At 42.7% G+C, this 18,811-nt stretch overlaps 1 protein-coding gene across 1 annotated transcript in view; it reads right to left on the reverse strand.

Annotated features, from left to right (window-relative positions):
- TBXAS1 (thromboxane A synthase 1) overlaps positions 1-18,811 on the reverse strand; it is a 328,018-nt gene that overhangs the window by 255,198 nt on the left and 54,009 nt on the right. The window contains exon 2 of the mRNA XM_065407299.1: positions 1,744-1,837. Within this exon, the coding sequence (XP_065263371.1) occupies positions 1,744-1,837 (94 nt within the window). The remainder of the gene's footprint in view (positions 1-1,743; positions 1,838-18,811) is intronic.

Raw genomic sequence — 18,811 nt, forward strand, 5'->3', positions numbered from 1 at the left:
GCACACACATGGTCTTCCTGTTACCAGTGTGTTGCTATGGGCACTATTTCTGAGAAAACAATCAAAGAAACAGAACAGGAAAATACAGAAGAACGTATCAGGGGAGAAAAACAAATTACAAAGAGCCTGGACTAAATACGACATGTGCCTAGCTCCTACTGACAGTGATAGAACTGATCATGCCCACCCACAACAGAACAGAGGCATTTTCAAAAGAACCTAAATGATTTAGGACTGCAAATCCATGGGACTTGTGCTGTTAAGACACTTAAGCATGGTTTAAAATCCCATCCAGAATTCTTATTTCTAACTACTCATGCATGAACATAAAACTGTAATTGCACATCAGTTTTAAATTGTTTTATTTTTAAAAAAACCCTGTAAAATAGCATGTGTTTTCTCTTCATTATATTGTTTATGTTAATTTAGTGCACATAAAAGAAACCAGTTTCACTAAAGTTGTCTAAGTACAAGCTGAGGTAACAGCAGTGAAAACTTCCCCACACTACTCTCATCAGTGCCTCAACCCTGTTCAAGAGCAACTCCCTCTAGGGGTAAGAGGGAGACTCAGTTCTCTGTCAGCCTGTTGCTGAAAAAGTGCCAGCAAAGGGATCAATTGTGCTTTGTCATCAAAGAGACAAGAGATTAGTTACTTTCAGTCTCCGGGCTGGTTTCAAACCAGCTCCGTGTCTCATTACTGCCTTCCAGTCCTTGTTAAGGTGATCCAACCTTTTAAATTCTCTTCTGGTTGAAACTAGGTGCACATGTGAAAACAACTATTTAAATTAGTTTCACCATAGAATTGAATTTGGATTTACATTAATACTCCAGGTATCTCAAAATGCCTTACCAAATAATGAATCAGATACTGGTAGTGTAACCACTTTGACAGCAAAAAGAACTATACTCTCATTAACATCTCTCAGACAATCTTGGACATTAAGCCTTTTTGTTGGGCGGGGGTGGGGGGGAATATGGCCTGAACACTGGAGTTATTCCAGATTTCTTTCACAAAGTGCTTGGGAATCTTGAAAACCAACATGGAAAGCCACCAATGTGAATGGGAGAGACTTTAACACTCCATACCTGAAAAATGATGGTGCTCCACTGTAAACTCAGATTGAGAGATTGGGTCCTTGGGAGCTTTATTGAAATCAGACCATAAAACAAAAGTTTCTCTCGATGAAACAGTTCTTTTGTTGTACATGAGCAAACAAAAATAAAACTAAACAAAACTCCCCTCCCTCAAAAAAGACCTTAAAACTGGGGACAGGGAGCAGTATTAGTTAATGGTATCTAACTTCATTTACTTGATTGGGAGTAGACAAAGTTACATGCTTTGAAATAAACATGTACAATCAGCAACAGAGGGCTGTATAAACTGAAACCGCTCAGAACAAACCAGTCAGAGCTAGTTAATATAATCTCTTCTATTCACATAACCAAGCTTACTCCACCAAGGTCATGAACTTTCCTGGAAAAGTTCAAGTAATTAGCTTCAGAAGCTTACACCCTTTCTTTCTGTCTGGTTAATTTTGTCCTTAAATCAGTGCCTCTTATAGGTGGCTGCTTGCTATGTTCCTTCTGGTCACAAAGGTGAGTTGTGCTTGTTATGTCCCCGGGAAGATGCTCAAAGAGCAGTGATCAGTAGCTACAAGTTCACTCTCTCCCTTCCCCTCCTCCCCCATCTCCCCTGCTCTTTTAAAACATTTTTGGATAGATACCAACTCAAACCCTTCTTACCTGGCGAAAGAACAGCAGGTTTCCGACGAAAGGCAAAGGTGCAGGATGCCTGATACCCACCCTCTCCAGCCTGGAGAACGAAGAGGTGGAGTACCTGGGAAAGAGGTTAAATAGACAAGAAGTTAATGTTGGATGTAGTCGCCATGTGGCTTTCCAGAGGAATTAGATCAAATAGAGTTCCTGGAGTAAGAGTGGGCGGAGATGCTTTCTGCAATCAGTCAAATGGCAGAGTCAACGCAGCAGCATTGCTCTGCAGCTCCATTTATTAAGCACACTTGCAAAAGCTAGTGGATTGATGCCCGAGGAGCATAGAGAAAAGAGATTCTTCAACACAGCATATCTAGGCCTGGAAACTTTTGGGGCACCTGATTCTGCTCTCAGATACACCAGGGTAGATCAGAAGAAACCCCTGTGAAGTCAATGAAGGTACATTGCCATAACATAAGTGAGGTTAGAACAGGCATTTCGTTTCTGACTGGTGGCACAGGGGAGTGGTCAATTCCCTTCCCCACCACTGCCCATTTAGAGCATTGGTGCAAGAACTCAAGCTGGAATCAGCAGTGCCAGAGACAAGATACAGTCAGTATCTCAGGGGGCCGTAGCTTCTGTGCCAGATATACTGATTAACTGATTTGCCAGCTACTAGTCAGCAACGTAAAACAAGATAAAATAGGAAGAACCGAAAACCAATGGAAAAACTCCCAGGTGCATCTACAGTCAAATGCTGTGGCTGCGCATCGTAAGACACAACACTTAAAACCTTTACACCAAAATCAATTTTAAATAGGAGTGGTGTTTTTAGGTAGTGAAATCTGCCAGGGACGAACATGAACAATTGTAGTTAGCCAGATACCCGATAAAGCTTTAACCGAATAGTAACACTATAGGAACAAAGCACACTGAAGTCAATAGAACAACTCCCACTAATTCCAATGAGTTCCGACCCCCGGGCCCCAGTTCTCAGTTTAAGGATCCTCTGTGGAAGAGTCTGCTAGTCACACAACGTTCATACACTCCACTTGAAAAGCCCTAGGTGAAATATAGATGCTTTGCTCTGCTCTTAACTAAAGGACAGAAGGTGCGTGCGTGCTCCCCCTTCACAAAAAAAGGATAAAAGGGAGAACAGTTGGACTCTGAAAAGACTTGTCGGAGGAAACCATCTTTTATGTCATATCTTGATTTTTTTTTTCTCCCAGTGTCAAAGAATTCTGGGTGCTGAAATATTCCATAACTAGAAATGGGAATAGAGAGTTGGATCTCCTGGGACCAGCAAAACAAAGTGAGACTAAAGTATCTAGTTAGTGGTATTTTGTATTTTTTTATCCCCCAATGATTTCTTATAATATATCAACTTCTGCTGATTTTCCTCTGTGACGATATTTAAAAAGAAATTATTATTACAGAGTACATGTTTGATCATTTTTAGATAGCAACGTTTTTTAGATGACAAGACAACCCTGTGGGAGCACAAATTCTGAATAGAAACAAACTATCTTTGGTTCATGCAAGAGCACAATTTCAATGTGACAGGGAATTGTGGAGAAAGAAAAGGGGGGAAGGCATATAAGTCCACATTTACTATATGTTTTATGTATATTATTGACTTGGGGGGGGCTATTTAACTGCGTTAAAAATTAAGAGATTTTTATGTCAATGGCCAAGACTCTTGAAGGAAAATTGTTTTAACTTGAAAATATAATATGTTAGCTGTTTGCTTCCCACCCACCCCCCAAAAAGAGAAAAACTGATTATTTTTATTTTATTTTATTTTAAGATTTGTCTAAGCTGTGTTTTTCATTTTGGGAACTTTTATATGACATATCCTCAGTGTATAAAGTAAGGGGCAAAAACATTTTTTTAGACTAGTGTATACTTACTTTTATTTTATTTTATTGTATTTTATTGTTGATGTTTTTATTTGAAAATATAAATAGAATGATCATTAAAACACATTATATGTCACAATGTATCAGATTTGGTACTCATAGCTATCCAATCCACAATTACACTGCATTTTCTCTCAATGCTACCAAGACCACAGATCTTCATGTATTGCAAAATGAAATAAAACTGAGCATACCGCATGAAGGAGATGATGTGATCAACTAATATTTAATAAAAAAAAGAGCTAATTAGCACAAACCGTGTTCAAAGTTTAGCACTGCTTCTCATGAGAGCACAGGAAAGAAAATATACTGCAAGTGTGGAGACCATTCACCCCTTCATTAGCATCTCAACTTTGTCAGCCTCAGAATGTTCTGGCAGCTCCACATAACGGCCTTTTTTTCGGGGATGCAGCCGTCTTCTGATGCTCTTTGTTCCAGTTACATTTGAAGTAGATTGTCAAAAGGTATAAAAATATGATTTACAACGAGATGGTAAGCAGAGCACTAACATAGCCACGCTGAGCGCTGGCACATAATGACTCAGAAGGCAGGGTGAATGGGGAAAAAAAATATTGCCATGCTCCGCACACATATTCAGACACCCTATAATTGTAGGGCATTTCTGCTACTTTAGTTGCTTTTCCTCAGTTTTGCGGGGGGAAAACCCTGTATGTGATGGTTGTTTTCAAACAACCTGGGAAATTACATAGCAAAAAAAGCTATATTAAAATAACATTAAGGTTGCAAAGCCAAGCACTGGAAAGCTAGGAAATCTCAGCATTAAGATTACCAGGGCAACCTTAGTTCCGCCTACTTCCGTGCATGCATAATGATATAATCTTTAATTAAACAAAGCAGGAACCATAGGGATCTTCTACACAATGGTCATCAGCCGTGTGTGAACGGGAGACCTTCAGCTCCATAGCACAGACCTTTATCACTTGAGCTAAGAAGTAACAAGTGGTGCTAGTAGGCTATTATCTTCTATGTGGATCAGATACTACAGCAGTTCTCAACCAGGGGTACGGGGCCCCCAGGGGAGCCGTGAGCAGATTTATGGAGGTCCGTCAAGCAGGGTCAGTGTTCGATTCTCTGGCGCCCAGGGCAGAAAGCCGAAGCCCCATCGTGCGGGGCTGAAGCCTGGGGCCCTGAACTCCACCACCCAGGGCTCAAGTCGAAGCCTGGGCAATTTAAATTCGTGGGGTCCCTGTGGCATGGGGCCCTGGGCAATTGCCCTGCTTGCTACCCCCTAATGCTGGCCCTGGTTTTTATATGCCGAAAAACAGTTGTGGTACTGGTGGGCTGTGGAGTTTTTACAGAATGTTGGGGTGCGGGGGAGCTCAGAAAGAAAAAGGTTGAGAACCCCTGAGCTACTAGATGGGAATGTGATACATTTTGCCAGTGATTTACACAGCTCTTTGAGAGACATATGGGAAATCAGGATCCCTGTTCTGTTGCTGGCTCTGGGAGGGAAGAGTGGGTTAGTGGTTAGAGCAGTGGTCACAGACAGGATAGCCAAGCACATAGATCTGATACATTCATTCTGAGAGGCAGTTTGCCTAAGTGGATGAGTTTTAGATCTACCATATTAACAATGGGAATTCTATTCCCTTCTCTGCCTAAGGGCACCTTGTCACCTTCTGTTACCTTATCTATAAATAAGGGTATGGGGGAAGGAATGACAACAGTTGCCTACATCCCAGGGTAGGGACCTGCTGGGTTATGAAGTGGATAGCAATATAAACAGCATACAGAAGAAGGAGGGAGTCTGGAAAGGCTAGTCTTTAATAGACCTGCTGTACAATGCTAAGAGACCGTTCTTTACATACAGGGTACATCTATACAGATAGCAGCAGCGAGTCTCAGAGCCCAGGTTGACACACTCTAGCTAGCAGGGCTCACCCTACAGCGCTAAAATAGCTGTGTAGATGTCATAACTTGGGCAGGAGCTCAGACTCTGAAACTTAGAGAGTGAGTCTGTTGATAATGCTGCCTGAGTTTTGGGGCACATGGTAGTGCTACCCTGAATGCTCTGCTATGGCTGCCAGGCTGCTCAATAAAGCCCTGCTGTAGATCAGCGGTTCTCAAACTGGGGGTCGGGACCCCTCAGGGGGTCACGAGGTTATTACATGGTGGGTCATGAGCGGTCAGCCTCCACCCCAAACCCCACTTTGCCTCCAGTATTTATAATGGTATTAAATATATTTTAAAGTGTTTTTAATTTATAAGGGGGGCGTCGCACTCAGAGGTTTGCTATGTGAAAGGGGTCACCAGTACAGAAGTTTGAGAACCACTTCTGTAGATGATTTGTAGCCCCTGCTAGAATTCATACCTACTATGGAGGCCCCAAGTGGGAAAAAATATGGAAAAACTGCCAATGTCTTTAAAAATAAATTTTATCTAATCTGAGATTACAATCACTAAGATGCCTCTATCATAATAATTGTACAGTTATTAAATTATGTCACTACAGGGCATAGTTAAGGTTGTTTGAATGCCTTATCTGTATATTTCCATACTTTATCATGTTTGATTTTATTAAAGTGTAACCTTAACCCTGAATATCTTGAGGTTTGTAATGCTTGATTTTGGGATAATTACAACATCTCTGTAATGTCTTTTACCCTGAAATTACATTAACTCCATCTTAACATAGTTTTTAGTCTTGGAATAAGATATAGTGTCTGGGGCACCAGAGTAGCTACTCCGCATGCAACCATCATCAGGAAGTGCTATTCTATTACATTAACAGCTCTGAATTGCACACAGAACAGGAATGAAGGAAGAGTCAATGTACTCAGAATTTTATTTTATCGTCTTTGGTTGGGGCAGTTCCCCATGTGTTCAAATGGCAGAGAAAAACAAGGGGATTCTTAGATTTCTTTAAGAAAGACAAAAGATTTTGGGGGGGGGGGGCGGTAGGGGAAGAAAAAACTGTGATGGTAGAAATACAGACAAGGAGGTGCGAGGGGAAAGCAAATTCAGTCAAGGGAGAAACATACCAAATATACTTCAATATTTGCAAACATATTCCAATATTTGCACATATAGTGTTATCAGCCCAAATAACTATTTTAAAATATGGTATTAAATTTTTAACAAAGTGGCAAACATCAGACGGAACCAGAGACACAAGAATAATTACAAGATCAATAAACAATTCAATAATTCCTAGAAGACATTCAAATGACTTTTGAGAGCAAGACGCCACCATTGGGTATTGAGCACAAATCTTAAAAGACAGTTAACATGCCAAGTGAATTCTTGTAGGTTGGTAATGCTGATTTAAGCTGTCTGAAATGTGAGTTTCCCTCCACAGATCAGAATGCAAAAGAACAATAGGGAGAACAAAAGACACATACACAGCAAAGACAGAGAAGAAAATAAATAATAATAATTAATAATAAGTATGATAATGCTTCTGGCCTTTAAGAGATAATAAATTAATAAACAACAGAGGTGGCAATGCCCCATCAACCCCCCACTATGTGAGTACTAACAATACATTTTCTATCATTTAGTGTAAACCATTTACATCAGAAGATACTGTTCAAGAGTCAATGACAAGGGAGAAGTATAAAAATATTGCTCAGGCATGCAGGAGTGAAATCAGGAAGGACAAATCACATTTGGAGTTGCAACTAGCAAGGGATGTTAAGAGTAACAAGAAGGGTTTCTACAGGCATGTTAGCAACAAGAAGGTGGTCAGGGAAAGTGTGACCTTACTGAATGGGGGAGGCAACCTAGTGACAGAGGATGTGGAAAAAGCTAATGGACTCAATGTTTTTTTTTGCCTCTGTCTTCACGAACAAGGTCAGCTCCCAGACTACTGCACTGGGCAGCACCGTATGGGGAGGAGGTGACCAGCCCTCTGTGGAGAAAGAAGTGGTTCAGGACTATTTAGAAAAGCTGGACAAGCACAAGTCCATGGGGCCGGATGCACTGCATCCGAGGGTGCTAAAGGAGTTGGCTGATGTGATTGCAGAGCCATTGGCCATTATCTTTGAAAACTCATGGCGATTGGGGGAGGTCCTGGAATGAATGGGAAAAGGCTAATATACTCCCATCTTTAAAAAAGGGAAGGAGGAGGATCCATGGAACTACAGGCCAGTCAGCCTCACCTCAATCTCTGGAAAAATCATGGAGCAGGTCCAAGGAATCAATTTTGAAGTACTTCGAGGAGAGGAAAGTGATCAGGAATAGTCAGCATGGATTCACCAAGGGCAAGTCACGCCTGACTAACTTAATTGCCTTCTATAATGAGATAAATGGCTCTGTGGATGAGGGGAAAGCAGTGAACGTGTTATTCCTTGACTTTAGCAAAGCTTTTGATACGGTCTCCCACAGTATTCTTGCTGCCAAGTTAAAGAAGCATGGGCTGGATGAATGGACTATAAGGTGAATAGAAATCTGGCTAGATCATCGGGCTCAACGGGTAGTGATCAATGGCTCCATGTCTAGTTGGCAGCCAGTATCAAGCGGAGTGCTCCAAGGGTCGGTCCTGGGGCCGGTTTTGTTCAATGTCTTCATTAATGATCTGGAGGATAGCATGGATTGCACCCTCAGCAAGTTTGCAGATGATACTAAATTGGGAGGAGTGGTTGATATGCTGGAGGGTAGGGATAGGATACAGAGGGACTTAGACAAATTAGAGGATTGGGCCAAAAGAAATCTGATGAGGTTCAACAAGGACAAGTGCAGAATCCTGCACTTAGGATGGAAGAATCCCATGCACTGCTACAGACTAGGGACCGAATGGCTAGGCACCAGTTCTGCAGAAAAGGACCTAGGGGTTACAGTGGACGAGAAGCTGGATATGAATCAACAGGGTGCCCTTGTTGCCAAGAAGGCTAACGGCATTTTGGGTTGTATATGTAGGAGCATTGCCAGCAGATCGAGGGACGTGATCATTCCCCTCTATTCGGCATTGGTGAGGCCTCATCTGGAGTACTGTGTCCAGTTTTGGGCTCCACACTACAAGGAGGATGTGGAAAAATTGGAAAGAGTCCAGCGGAGAGCAACAAAAATTATTAGGGGGCTGGAGCACATGACTTATGAGGAGAGGCTGAGGAAACTGGGTTTGTTTAGTCTGCAGAAGAGAAGCGTGAGGGGGGATTTGATAGCTGCTTTCAACTACCCTGAAAGGGGGTTCCAAAGAGGATGGATCTAGACTGTTCTCAGTGGTACCAGATGACAGAATAAGGAGTAATGGTCTCAAGTTGCAGTCGGGGAGGTTTAGGTTGGATATTCGGAAAAACTTTTTCACTAGGAGAGTCGTGAAGCACTGGAATGGATTACCTAGGGAGGTGGTGGAATCTCCTTCCTTAGAGGTTTTTAAGGTCAGGCTTGACAAAGGCCTGGCTGGGATGATTTAGTTGGGGATTGGTCCTGCTTTGAGCAGGGGGTTGGACTAGATGACCTCCTGAGGTCCCTTCCAACCCTGATATTCTATGATTCTATGATTAAATCATCATGGATTCTAATATACCACTGAAATTATCCCACATTTCTCTGTCATTCTTTCTTTGTCTGAGCTCCTTTGAAGATGCAATGCATACCTGACAACATCTGAGAGCTATAAATAGCGATATTTAAAGAGAAAAATTGTGGTACACTTTTTAACTCCACTGAAACTTGGAACTAGAAGAGACTTTCTTGGAAGGCTGAGTGGGAAAACAGAAAATACTTTGCTGAAATAGGGCTTATCCCTGGTAAAGAGGTAAGTGTTATGATATGTCCCCCAGTTTATTTTACACACACAGAGGTATCAGTACACACACACACACACCCCAACAGAGGTATCAGTAGCAATTGCATAGTTAGCAGGGATTCAAACTCTTTGTTATATATGAAAATTAAAGTGTGTGCTCCCCAAATTTACAGCACTTACTCTGAGTACAGAATGAATTGTCTGAAAATTTACATGTAAATCTGTTAATGTTTAGAAATTAAAATGAATTAAAATGGGTCATTTATGAAATTCTGAAACCTCGTATCAGACTTCTTTTGGGGGGGGGGCATCTAATAACTTCAGTATAAGAGCAAGAGACTCCTCAGATTTCCCATATAGTTAAAACTCACTAAAATCTTATTTATGGGCTACATTTGAATAAGTTTTTAGAATTAATGGTTATTTTACATACATAGTTATTCTTCGTACCTAAGATATTTACTGCAGCAAAGACTGAAGGATACAATGTTCTTCTGCAACAGAGAATTCCACAAAGAACTATCCTCTTCCAAACTGGCTGCCCTCTCCCATTATTTAAAGGGACGGGACACCACACTTGCCCTGTGTTGGTGGCCATTTGAGAATGGGTGTCTCATTTATCCCACTGAGATTTTGATTCTGCCTCCTCACAGCACAGAGGGCCACCATTTTCCCTAAAGGCCGTGGCAGTTTTAGACTCATTGAGAACAGTTCCATTTTAAAAGAGGGCAGTTCTTCGTGACAAATACACTTTCATAAAAAATGGCAAAAAGTGACCATTAATCCTAAATTTATCTTCAAAAACTACCAGATCTAGTCAAGGGTTAAGCCAGGAGCAAGAGGGAACTAGGGTGTATGCATGTCTGTGCACAAGGGAATGTAGAGAGTAAAGGAGGGAGAATTAGGAGTGTGTGCATGCAGGGTAAGGTAGAGAAGTGCAAGAAGCTAGGGAATTTGGAGGACAGGAAGGGGGTGGAAACTGATACACACTGACTGTTTTGCTTTGCTCTGACAAACCAAAGCAGCTGTAAACCCAGTTTAACTGGCTTGTATGCTCTGGCCACTTTGAATTCTTCCAGAATGGGGTAAAACAGCCAAAATGTACCGGTGAATCTGGCCATAAAACTCTGCCATGTGGTGTGACAAAGTCAGGGGTGCAAAAGATTTTTTAAAATGTATTGTGTTTTTAAAAATCAGTCTAATCTAATCTGGGTCCACAAACACTAAAATACCTTTATCCTAACTGTATGATTTATGCCCCTGCAGGACAGAATTAAGGTTTCTGATAAAGGAGGTACTTTGCATTATAAAGTATAGTAAGGTAAAATAATCAGTAATCCCCCAAAATATGTATTTGAATATACCTTTTGCACAAGATTTCAGCGAGTTTTTTATTATATAGGAAGTTTTTTAAGAGTCAATGAAAGGGCAGACTCAGAAGGCTGTCTGGGTGCCCTAACTCTGTATTTCCATATCTGAACAAGCATGGATTTCTTTCAAATGTAACTTTATCTATGAATGTATGGGGTTACAAACACTTGATTTGGGGATAATTACAGCATCCCTTTAATGTATCTAAATTCTAAATTATGATATGTACTCTTAACTTAACTCCATTTTAACATAGTTTTTTGTCGGAATAGGATAGACAGTCAGACAGACATATACACATATGTAATCTGCCAGTTTTAGGGACAAAGTATTTTCCAGCTGCAAAGTTTACGTGACCAAAGTGTTCCTATTCCAGATTAAATACCTAGTGTTTTAATGATATTCTAGGCAGGCAAGGGCAAATGTATATACACCTCTACCCCGATATAACGCTGTCCTCGGGAGCCAAAAAAATCTTACCGCGTTATAGGTGAAACCACGTTATATCGAACTTGCTTTGATCCGCCAGAGTGTGCAGCCCCGCCCCCCCGGAGCACTGCTTTACCGCGTTATATCCGAATTCGTGTTATATCGGGTCGCGTTATATCAGGGTAGAGGTGTACATTTATACCTCAAATATCTGGCAGCAATCTTCTTTTAATCCACACTGTTCTGGTCTACTGAACAATTCTCGTAACGCATGTTGTCATGAGGGAGCTGGCTGGCTCAAGAGATAGGTAATAATAAGACCGCAGGTTTGTCATAGTAATTTTTTTTAATATCACTGATGAGTTGCATCCAATTAAAAAAAGAAAGCCAATAACACTTGCACAATCAACAGGCATTATGCTCCAGAGAGAAGCCCCATGGGAGAGAGTAGGCCTGTATGGCAGACCCATACAATATTTCATCACTACTCTCAGAGGGTGGGTACTCAGAGTGCAGCCTCTTCCAACAGGGCTATGACTTTTTCAAAACAAATGCTAACATTCATGTCTGTGATAAATATACAGTTTTAATAATGGGCTTTTGAGCCTTTCACCAGTGTCATCTCAAAGGGCAAATGTGATCCAGTTCTGAAGCAACCAAAAGCCATTGCCGTCTTGTGGCTGTTTGGTATCTTTGCAAAATGAGTTGGTGTCCTCAGTCCAGTTCCTAGGAGACGGGTGCCCTTAGAACCCCTGATAGCCGTCTGAGCAGATGAGGCAATGGAAACACAAAGAGTTCAAGTGACTTGCTCAAGGCCATACAGCAAGTCTGTGTCAGAGCTATGAACTGCACCAGGCTCTCTGGAGTCTCAGTGTAGTGCCTTAACCACAAGACCACCATACCTCTCACTCTCTCGGACTGTTAACATGGCATCTTTGACACGCACTAAACTCCTTTTCTTTCTTTTTTTTTTAGTATACTCATTTGTGCCTGCCTATTGCAGGGCTTACGGCAGAGCACATTACCATTGGGGCTCTGAATGCCCCAGAGTTAGTCAGGACAGTTGATATTTGCATAAACTGAGGCTTCTTTTAAAAAACATGATTTCCAGTGAGCAGGATAACATTTCATAAAGTTTTGTCACCCTGTAATTACACGTCTTCATTTTGTAATTAGACATCTTAATGGCATAATTAAAAGGACATGAAGTTTCAGCTTAATTAGACATCCTAATTGTTATGCAAGTTCATATCCTAGTGATGCAACTCCATTTGCAAATGCACGACATGTGTTTCCACATACATCTCAACCATTTCTAAATACCAATAAGAATAAACCTAGATTGGACTGGCTGCAGATGCAACGAGTTTAAATGGAGAAGGGGGCCCTGCCCGGGGGCCGGTGATTATATCTATGCACTGCCATGAGGAAAGTGTGTTTGATTCACAGGCCTGTGGTCTATTATTCCTTGGGGACAGCAAGGATTTCCAACGCTGCAGAGGAACAGTGTTAAAGTTCTTGTACTAAATTCCTCAACAACTGAACATGAATACAGCCACTTAAGGACAGATTATGCCAATAAGGCCTAGTCTAATGTTGGGAGGCAGTGTGGTCTCATATCATACCCATGGGAGCTCCAGGAGGAGCAAAATTGCCTCAAGTGCCTCACATACCTTCTAAGTGTAACAAGCATTCCCTCTTTGCCGTCTGCTAGTTTTGGTGGCTAGAGCACAGGCAGGGAATGGAGCCAATGGCCCCAGCTCCCACCTCCCAAATTTTTGGGAGTATGGGCAAAGAGCAGTCTCGGTACATAGGAGAGCACAAGAACTGCAATTGTGGCTGGCCCCTGCATAGGCACCATAAGTGGTAGTGCAGCAAGCCTCCTTGCATCACCCTTGCTTGTACACTTAGCACCAGGGTCAGCACTGACAGATTTGGGCAAGAGCCCAGTTATCATTGGACAGACAAAAGTGATGCAGGCAGGCAGGATGGTCTCAGAGTTTTACAGGGCTCCAAACAGCCTCCCCTTCTGATCCTCCTGCCACAGGTACAGGTGCAGAAGGGAGGTTGTTTCCTCCTCCTCCTCCTCCAATTTGCAAATGAACTGAAGCTCAGCAGTTTCTCTTTGAAGTCTGGTCCTGAAGTTTTTTTTGCTGTAGGATGGCTACCTTTAAATCTGCTATTGTGTGTCCAGGGAGGTTGAAGTGTTCTCCTACAGGTTTTTGTATATTGCCATTCCTAATATCTGACTTGTGTCCATTTATCCTTTTACGTAGGGACTGTCTAGTTTGGCTGATGTACATAGCAGGGGGGCATTGTTGGCACTTGATGGCGGATATAACATGAAGGTAGGCATAGCGGTCGGTGGGTTTAGTTCATTTGCAAATTTGACACCATCAGCTCAGGATTAAACAAAGACTGTGAATGGCTAGCCAACTACAAAAGCAGTTTCTCCTCCCTTGGTGTTCACACCTCACCTGCTAGAAGAGGGCCTCATCCTCCCTGATTGAACTAACCTCGTTATCTCTAGACTGATTCTTGCCTGCATATTTATACCTGCCTCTGGAAATTTCCATTACATGCGTCTGACAAAGTGGGTATTCACCCACGAAAGCTTATGCTCCAATACATTTGTTAGTCTATAAGGTGCCACAGGACTGTTTGTTGCTTTTTACAGATCTAGACTAACACGGCTCCCCCTCTGAACTTTAATAATGTTCTTTTAACATAGTTGTGTGTGTGTGTCCCTGGTAGACAGACTCACGCTAGCTCAGCTCAAGCTGTAAGGGGATGGCGCACACTCAGCAAGACAGAATTTTCAGAGATTTTAGCAGCTTAAAATCAAAGTCTCTATTGAGCATGTGTGAAATGATTTTTTCCAAGGTTTATAACTTGGCCATGGGGACCGCAAAAGGCACATCCCTGACACAAAGGCCACCCCCTGCCAAACTTCAAGTTCCTGCTCCAGAGTATGGGGGCGCTAAGTCATTTCCAAGAAATGATCTCAAGAATTTGTTAATATAGGCAAAACAACATATTTTCCCCTAGCTTTGTTGTAAGTGAGAACTGAACTATTTTAATGGGTTTTTTTTTTTTTAAACTTAGCCTGAGAGACATCTGGCATGGAAAATTTCAGCCCAACCGGTTAAAATTTGGCAAAGCTATAGACAACTAAAAACAGGGTCTTATAATCGGAAGTGTTGTGCAACCTTAATCATAGGTGGTGCTACCAGCCCCACCTACAATAAAATACTTCTGGTTTCCAAAAAAAAATTTTTAAAAATTGCCTCCTAGGCTGAGAACTTGTATGTCTAATTTCAGCCCATAGCTAATTATTATATCTGAGTTATAATCTATTATAATAGGGGGTGACAATGGCAACACTGAGACCCTTAATTATAGGAATGCTACCATAATACCGTACATACCAGACAGCATATCACAACCTGAAATCAGTACTGAAGAGCTCTGCAGTTCCCAGAGCTTGAAAGCTGCCGTGAGGCTTCAGAGATTCCTCTTCATTCCACCCCCACCCCTCATTTCCTCATTCCATGGCTTACTTTCCACTCCAAGTTTTCTCTTTTCAAATTATTAAAATACAGAGATGTATTTCCCATAAACAGTCACTCTCCTGGGTCGGCCTTATTTCACAGAGATTGCAATGGAGGCACTAATGCTCCTGGAAGAGTAATTCCGTACGCTGGTGGGCTGTTGAACCAACAGTAATGGCATGAGAAGAGGGAAAGAATGTAAGAGCTGCCACTAGTGTACAGCATGCAGAGTTGTAGCCGTGTTGGTCCCAGGATATTAGACAGACAAACTGGGTGAAGGAATATCTTTTATTGAAGCAACTTCTGTTGGTGAAAGAGACAAGCTTTCGAGCTTACACAATGCTCTTCTCCAGGGTGCACCAACATTCTCTGAAGCAATCTGCAGTAACAAAAAAAAAATATAGCACCACCTGGTGGCCGGCTTGGGGGCCCACAGGGATAAACTGCCAAACATAAAAATGAAGTTCCAGCCCAGGATGCTGTGGTTTGCTGCGCAGGTTAACATACATTGGGAGCAGGCTGCAGCCAGGGGGTCCTAAGCTCCAATAGTGAATACAGCAAAGCATGCTGGGTAATGAGGACAAACATTAGAAGAGACTGGGAGGGAGGGCAATTCAGCACTGCCACCCACAGTAATCCTGTGGTGATAGGTACCCATGGAGCCGGAGGGAGAGTGGGAGGCTGGAGGGGAATGGAAACAAAGCTGGTGAGAAGATGCAGATTTAACCCAGCTCCCTTGTTTCCTATGCCCAGTATTCATGACTTGATCTGGTATCCTCTGGCTGAGAAGGGCTAAGTCTGTAAGGAGGAGCAGCAGTGTTGGACAGGGGTCCCCAAATTTTGTCATGCTGTGGATAGAGAGATTGCTTCATGGGCCATCTCCTCTCCCATTTGCAGTCACATGGACCGCTTCCTCTCCCTATGCAATTCCTTAAATAGAAAAGGAAGATCAAGAAAGTATTCTTATCATCATTCAATGTGATTTAGCAGCCAGAAACAAAGAGGAGTAGCCATCATCATGTGACCAGCCAGCTCTCTGTGGACCACTAATAAAGGACCGCTAGTGACAACAAGTTTGAGAACCACTGCCAAAGAGAACATAGCTGAACAGCTGCTACGTGAGGAGGGGCGGGAACTAGAATTTGTGAAGGATTGGGCCGAAGAATAACAGCAAACAGTTAAACTTTAAAGGAGATGGCATTAACCTGAAATATAGACAAAATGAGTTAAAAATACTTTCAAGTGTTGCCGAATCCCTGTGCCAGATTTCTTGCTATTTTACAATCCAATTTCCCTATTTCTAAAAAAACGTTTTTTTGCTTCCCTGCTGCTGTGTGAAAGACTCGCTCAAAACAACAGGGAAAATGACTGACTATACAAAAGTACAAATGGGAATCAATGAAACTGAGTATATATAAAGTGTCAGACTTCACAGGAAACTATTGAAAAATAGAGACTTCCTCCTCCCCCTTTAAGCGCTATAAATTACAGGAACATTAGGCATCACTTGCAACAACAATAGGTTAAAAGTGTTCAAACAGAAGCATAATTTTTAAGTTGATGTGTCCCTTTAATAGCCCCTCTCTTGACTGACTGTTATAAAAAGGTGCCTGCAGCACAGGACCAATATATCTCATCGATCAGCTGCACTGAAGACCATTATGGTCATTCCTCCAATGCACAGAAAAATTCCATCCCTTAATTTTTTTAAAAATCTTTTTAAAAAAAACTCTTGTTTGAGACAGATAGTCACCATGTACAGGCTGACATGGAAACAGCTTTCCTGTAACAGAGTCTATTTTGCATTATTCTGTGTCATATCACATGACAGCTTCCTCTTCAGATCATTCATCTGAATGTTCCATACTGTACACAGCAACGGTCCCCTTTTTCTGTGAAATGGTTTTGCACATGACAGGAAAAGCTAATTTTAATGAAGCAGCTCCACTCCTGCCTCTGTCTTGTTCTTTCTTGCGCTGTTTGACAGGCTATTGAATGTCGCTTATAATGCATTGCTCTCTAATAATACAAGAGAGTCAATCATTGCTGTCTGTCCCTTTGGCACCAGTTTTTCTCTACATTAGATGTGCAGTTCTGCACTTAATGTACTGTACCTATGTGACGGGGACCCCGGGGTACAACCTGGAACTGTGGGACCACTGTGCCTCCTTTAACTCTCTAGCCTGGGCTGTCTCTCACAAAGCTGTGCCAGTGACAGGCAGTAACACCCCTTTGGGCACTGTGATCACTCAGCCATCAACATGTGGGGCCCCACACCCAGCTGTATTACATGAATGCCCCCTGAGCCACTCATGAATCATACAGAGAAAGGTACCAGTCAATCACCCCACTGCCGCCCCCCAGACTTGCACCCCAGTAATATACCATCTTACACTGCTCAAGACCCCTTGGGCAATGCAAGCTCATTAATAAATTCACCACTTCTTCATAGGAAAGTGGACATGCACCAGCCTTTGTAATCTGAGCTGAGATTTTCCCAGCACTTCAACTAAAACCACACTGTTTTAGGTAAAATATAAAACAGATTTACTAAGTACAGAAAGATAGATTTTAAGTGATTATAGATAGAAGGCATAGAGATCAAAATTGTTTACTTAAGAAATAAAAATAGAAATGCAGTCTAAATTCTAACTTTAACAGACCAAGCAAGATTTGAATCAAACAGTCTTTCATCCTAACAGATGTTACAGGCACAGTTCCGCAATACACAGACTGGACTCCCTTCTGGCCTGGGACCAATCTCACTAGTTAAGTCTGTTTTCCAGATGATCTTCCAGGTGTGGAGATGGAGGTGGGGGTGGGGGTGAAGGGGAAAGAGGCCCAGTGATGATGTCACTGCCACTCTTTTATATTTTCTTACAGCAGCTAGGAGGATCCTTGCTGTGACATGGATTAGTCTGCCCCCATGGCGTACGTGCCTTCTCTGAGAAGCCTCTGGGATAGTGGATTCTTCTTGATGAGCCATTAACACCTGTCTGGCCAGTGATGGGTGCTCATTTGTCCCTACTAAAAGGCCAGCTGTGGGCATCTCCCAACTTCAAAGCATATTTCAGTAGCACATATAGCAATACTTCATAGCTTCACATACAATGATAGTACATACAATCCAACAGGATATTAAGGTTCAACAGATCAAGACTTTTTAAAATGATACCTCACAAGGCATGCATTGTACCAAACATAACATAAGCATAGAGTCATAGGACTGGAAGGGGCCTTGAGAGGACATCTAGTCCAGTCCCCTGCACTCATGGCAGGACTAAGTATTATCTAGACCATCTCTGACAGGTGTTTATCTAACCTGCTCTTAAAAATCTACAATGATGGAGATTCCACAACCTCCCTAGGCAATTTATTCCAGTACTTCACCACCCTGACAATTAGGAAGTTTTTCCTAATGACCAACCTAAACTTCTCTTGCTGCAATTTAAGCCCATTGCTTCTTGTCCTATCCACAGAAGTTAAGAAGAACAATTTTTCTCCCTCCTCCTTGTAACAACCTTTTATGTACTTGAAAACTATTATCATGTCCCCTCTCACTCTTCTCTTTTCCAAACTAAACAAACCCAATTTTTTCAATCTTCCCTCATAGGTAATGTTTTCTAGACCTTTAATGATTTTTGTTGCTCTTCTCTGGACTTTCTCCAATTTGTCCACATCTGTCCTCAGGGCCGGTGCAACCACTTAGGCAAACTAGGCGGCTGCCTAGGGCGCCTAGTGGTTGAGGGCGCCTAAAAGCCCGCTCAGGCGAGGAGGTGGAGTGGAGGTGAGCTGGGGCGGCGGGGGGGGGGGCCACCTGCAGTAACAGGGGGGGCGCACAGGGGAACCGCTCCCCGCCCCAGATCACCTCCACTCTGCCTCCTCTGCGGAGCACACAGCCCCCGCTCTAAGTCTCCTCCAGTCGGCGCCGCAAGCCTGGGAGGGGAGGAGAATTAGAGCAGCGCCGGCGTGCTCAGCAGAGGAAAGCTGGGGCGGGCTCCCCGGGCGGGGTTAGCTGCCGCGGGGGGGGCTCCCCGGGCGGGGTTAGCTGCCGCGGGGGGGGACGGGGTTAGCTTCCGTGGGCGGGCTCCCCAGGCGCTGTTAGCAGCCGCGGAGGGGGG

The sequence above is a fragment of the Emys orbicularis genome, chromosome 1 (assembly GCF_028017835.1).
Source record: "Emys orbicularis isolate rEmyOrb1 chromosome 1, rEmyOrb1.hap1, whole genome shotgun sequence".
Classification (NCBI taxonomy): domain Eukaryota; kingdom Metazoa; phylum Chordata; order Testudines; family Emydidae; genus Emys; species Emys orbicularis.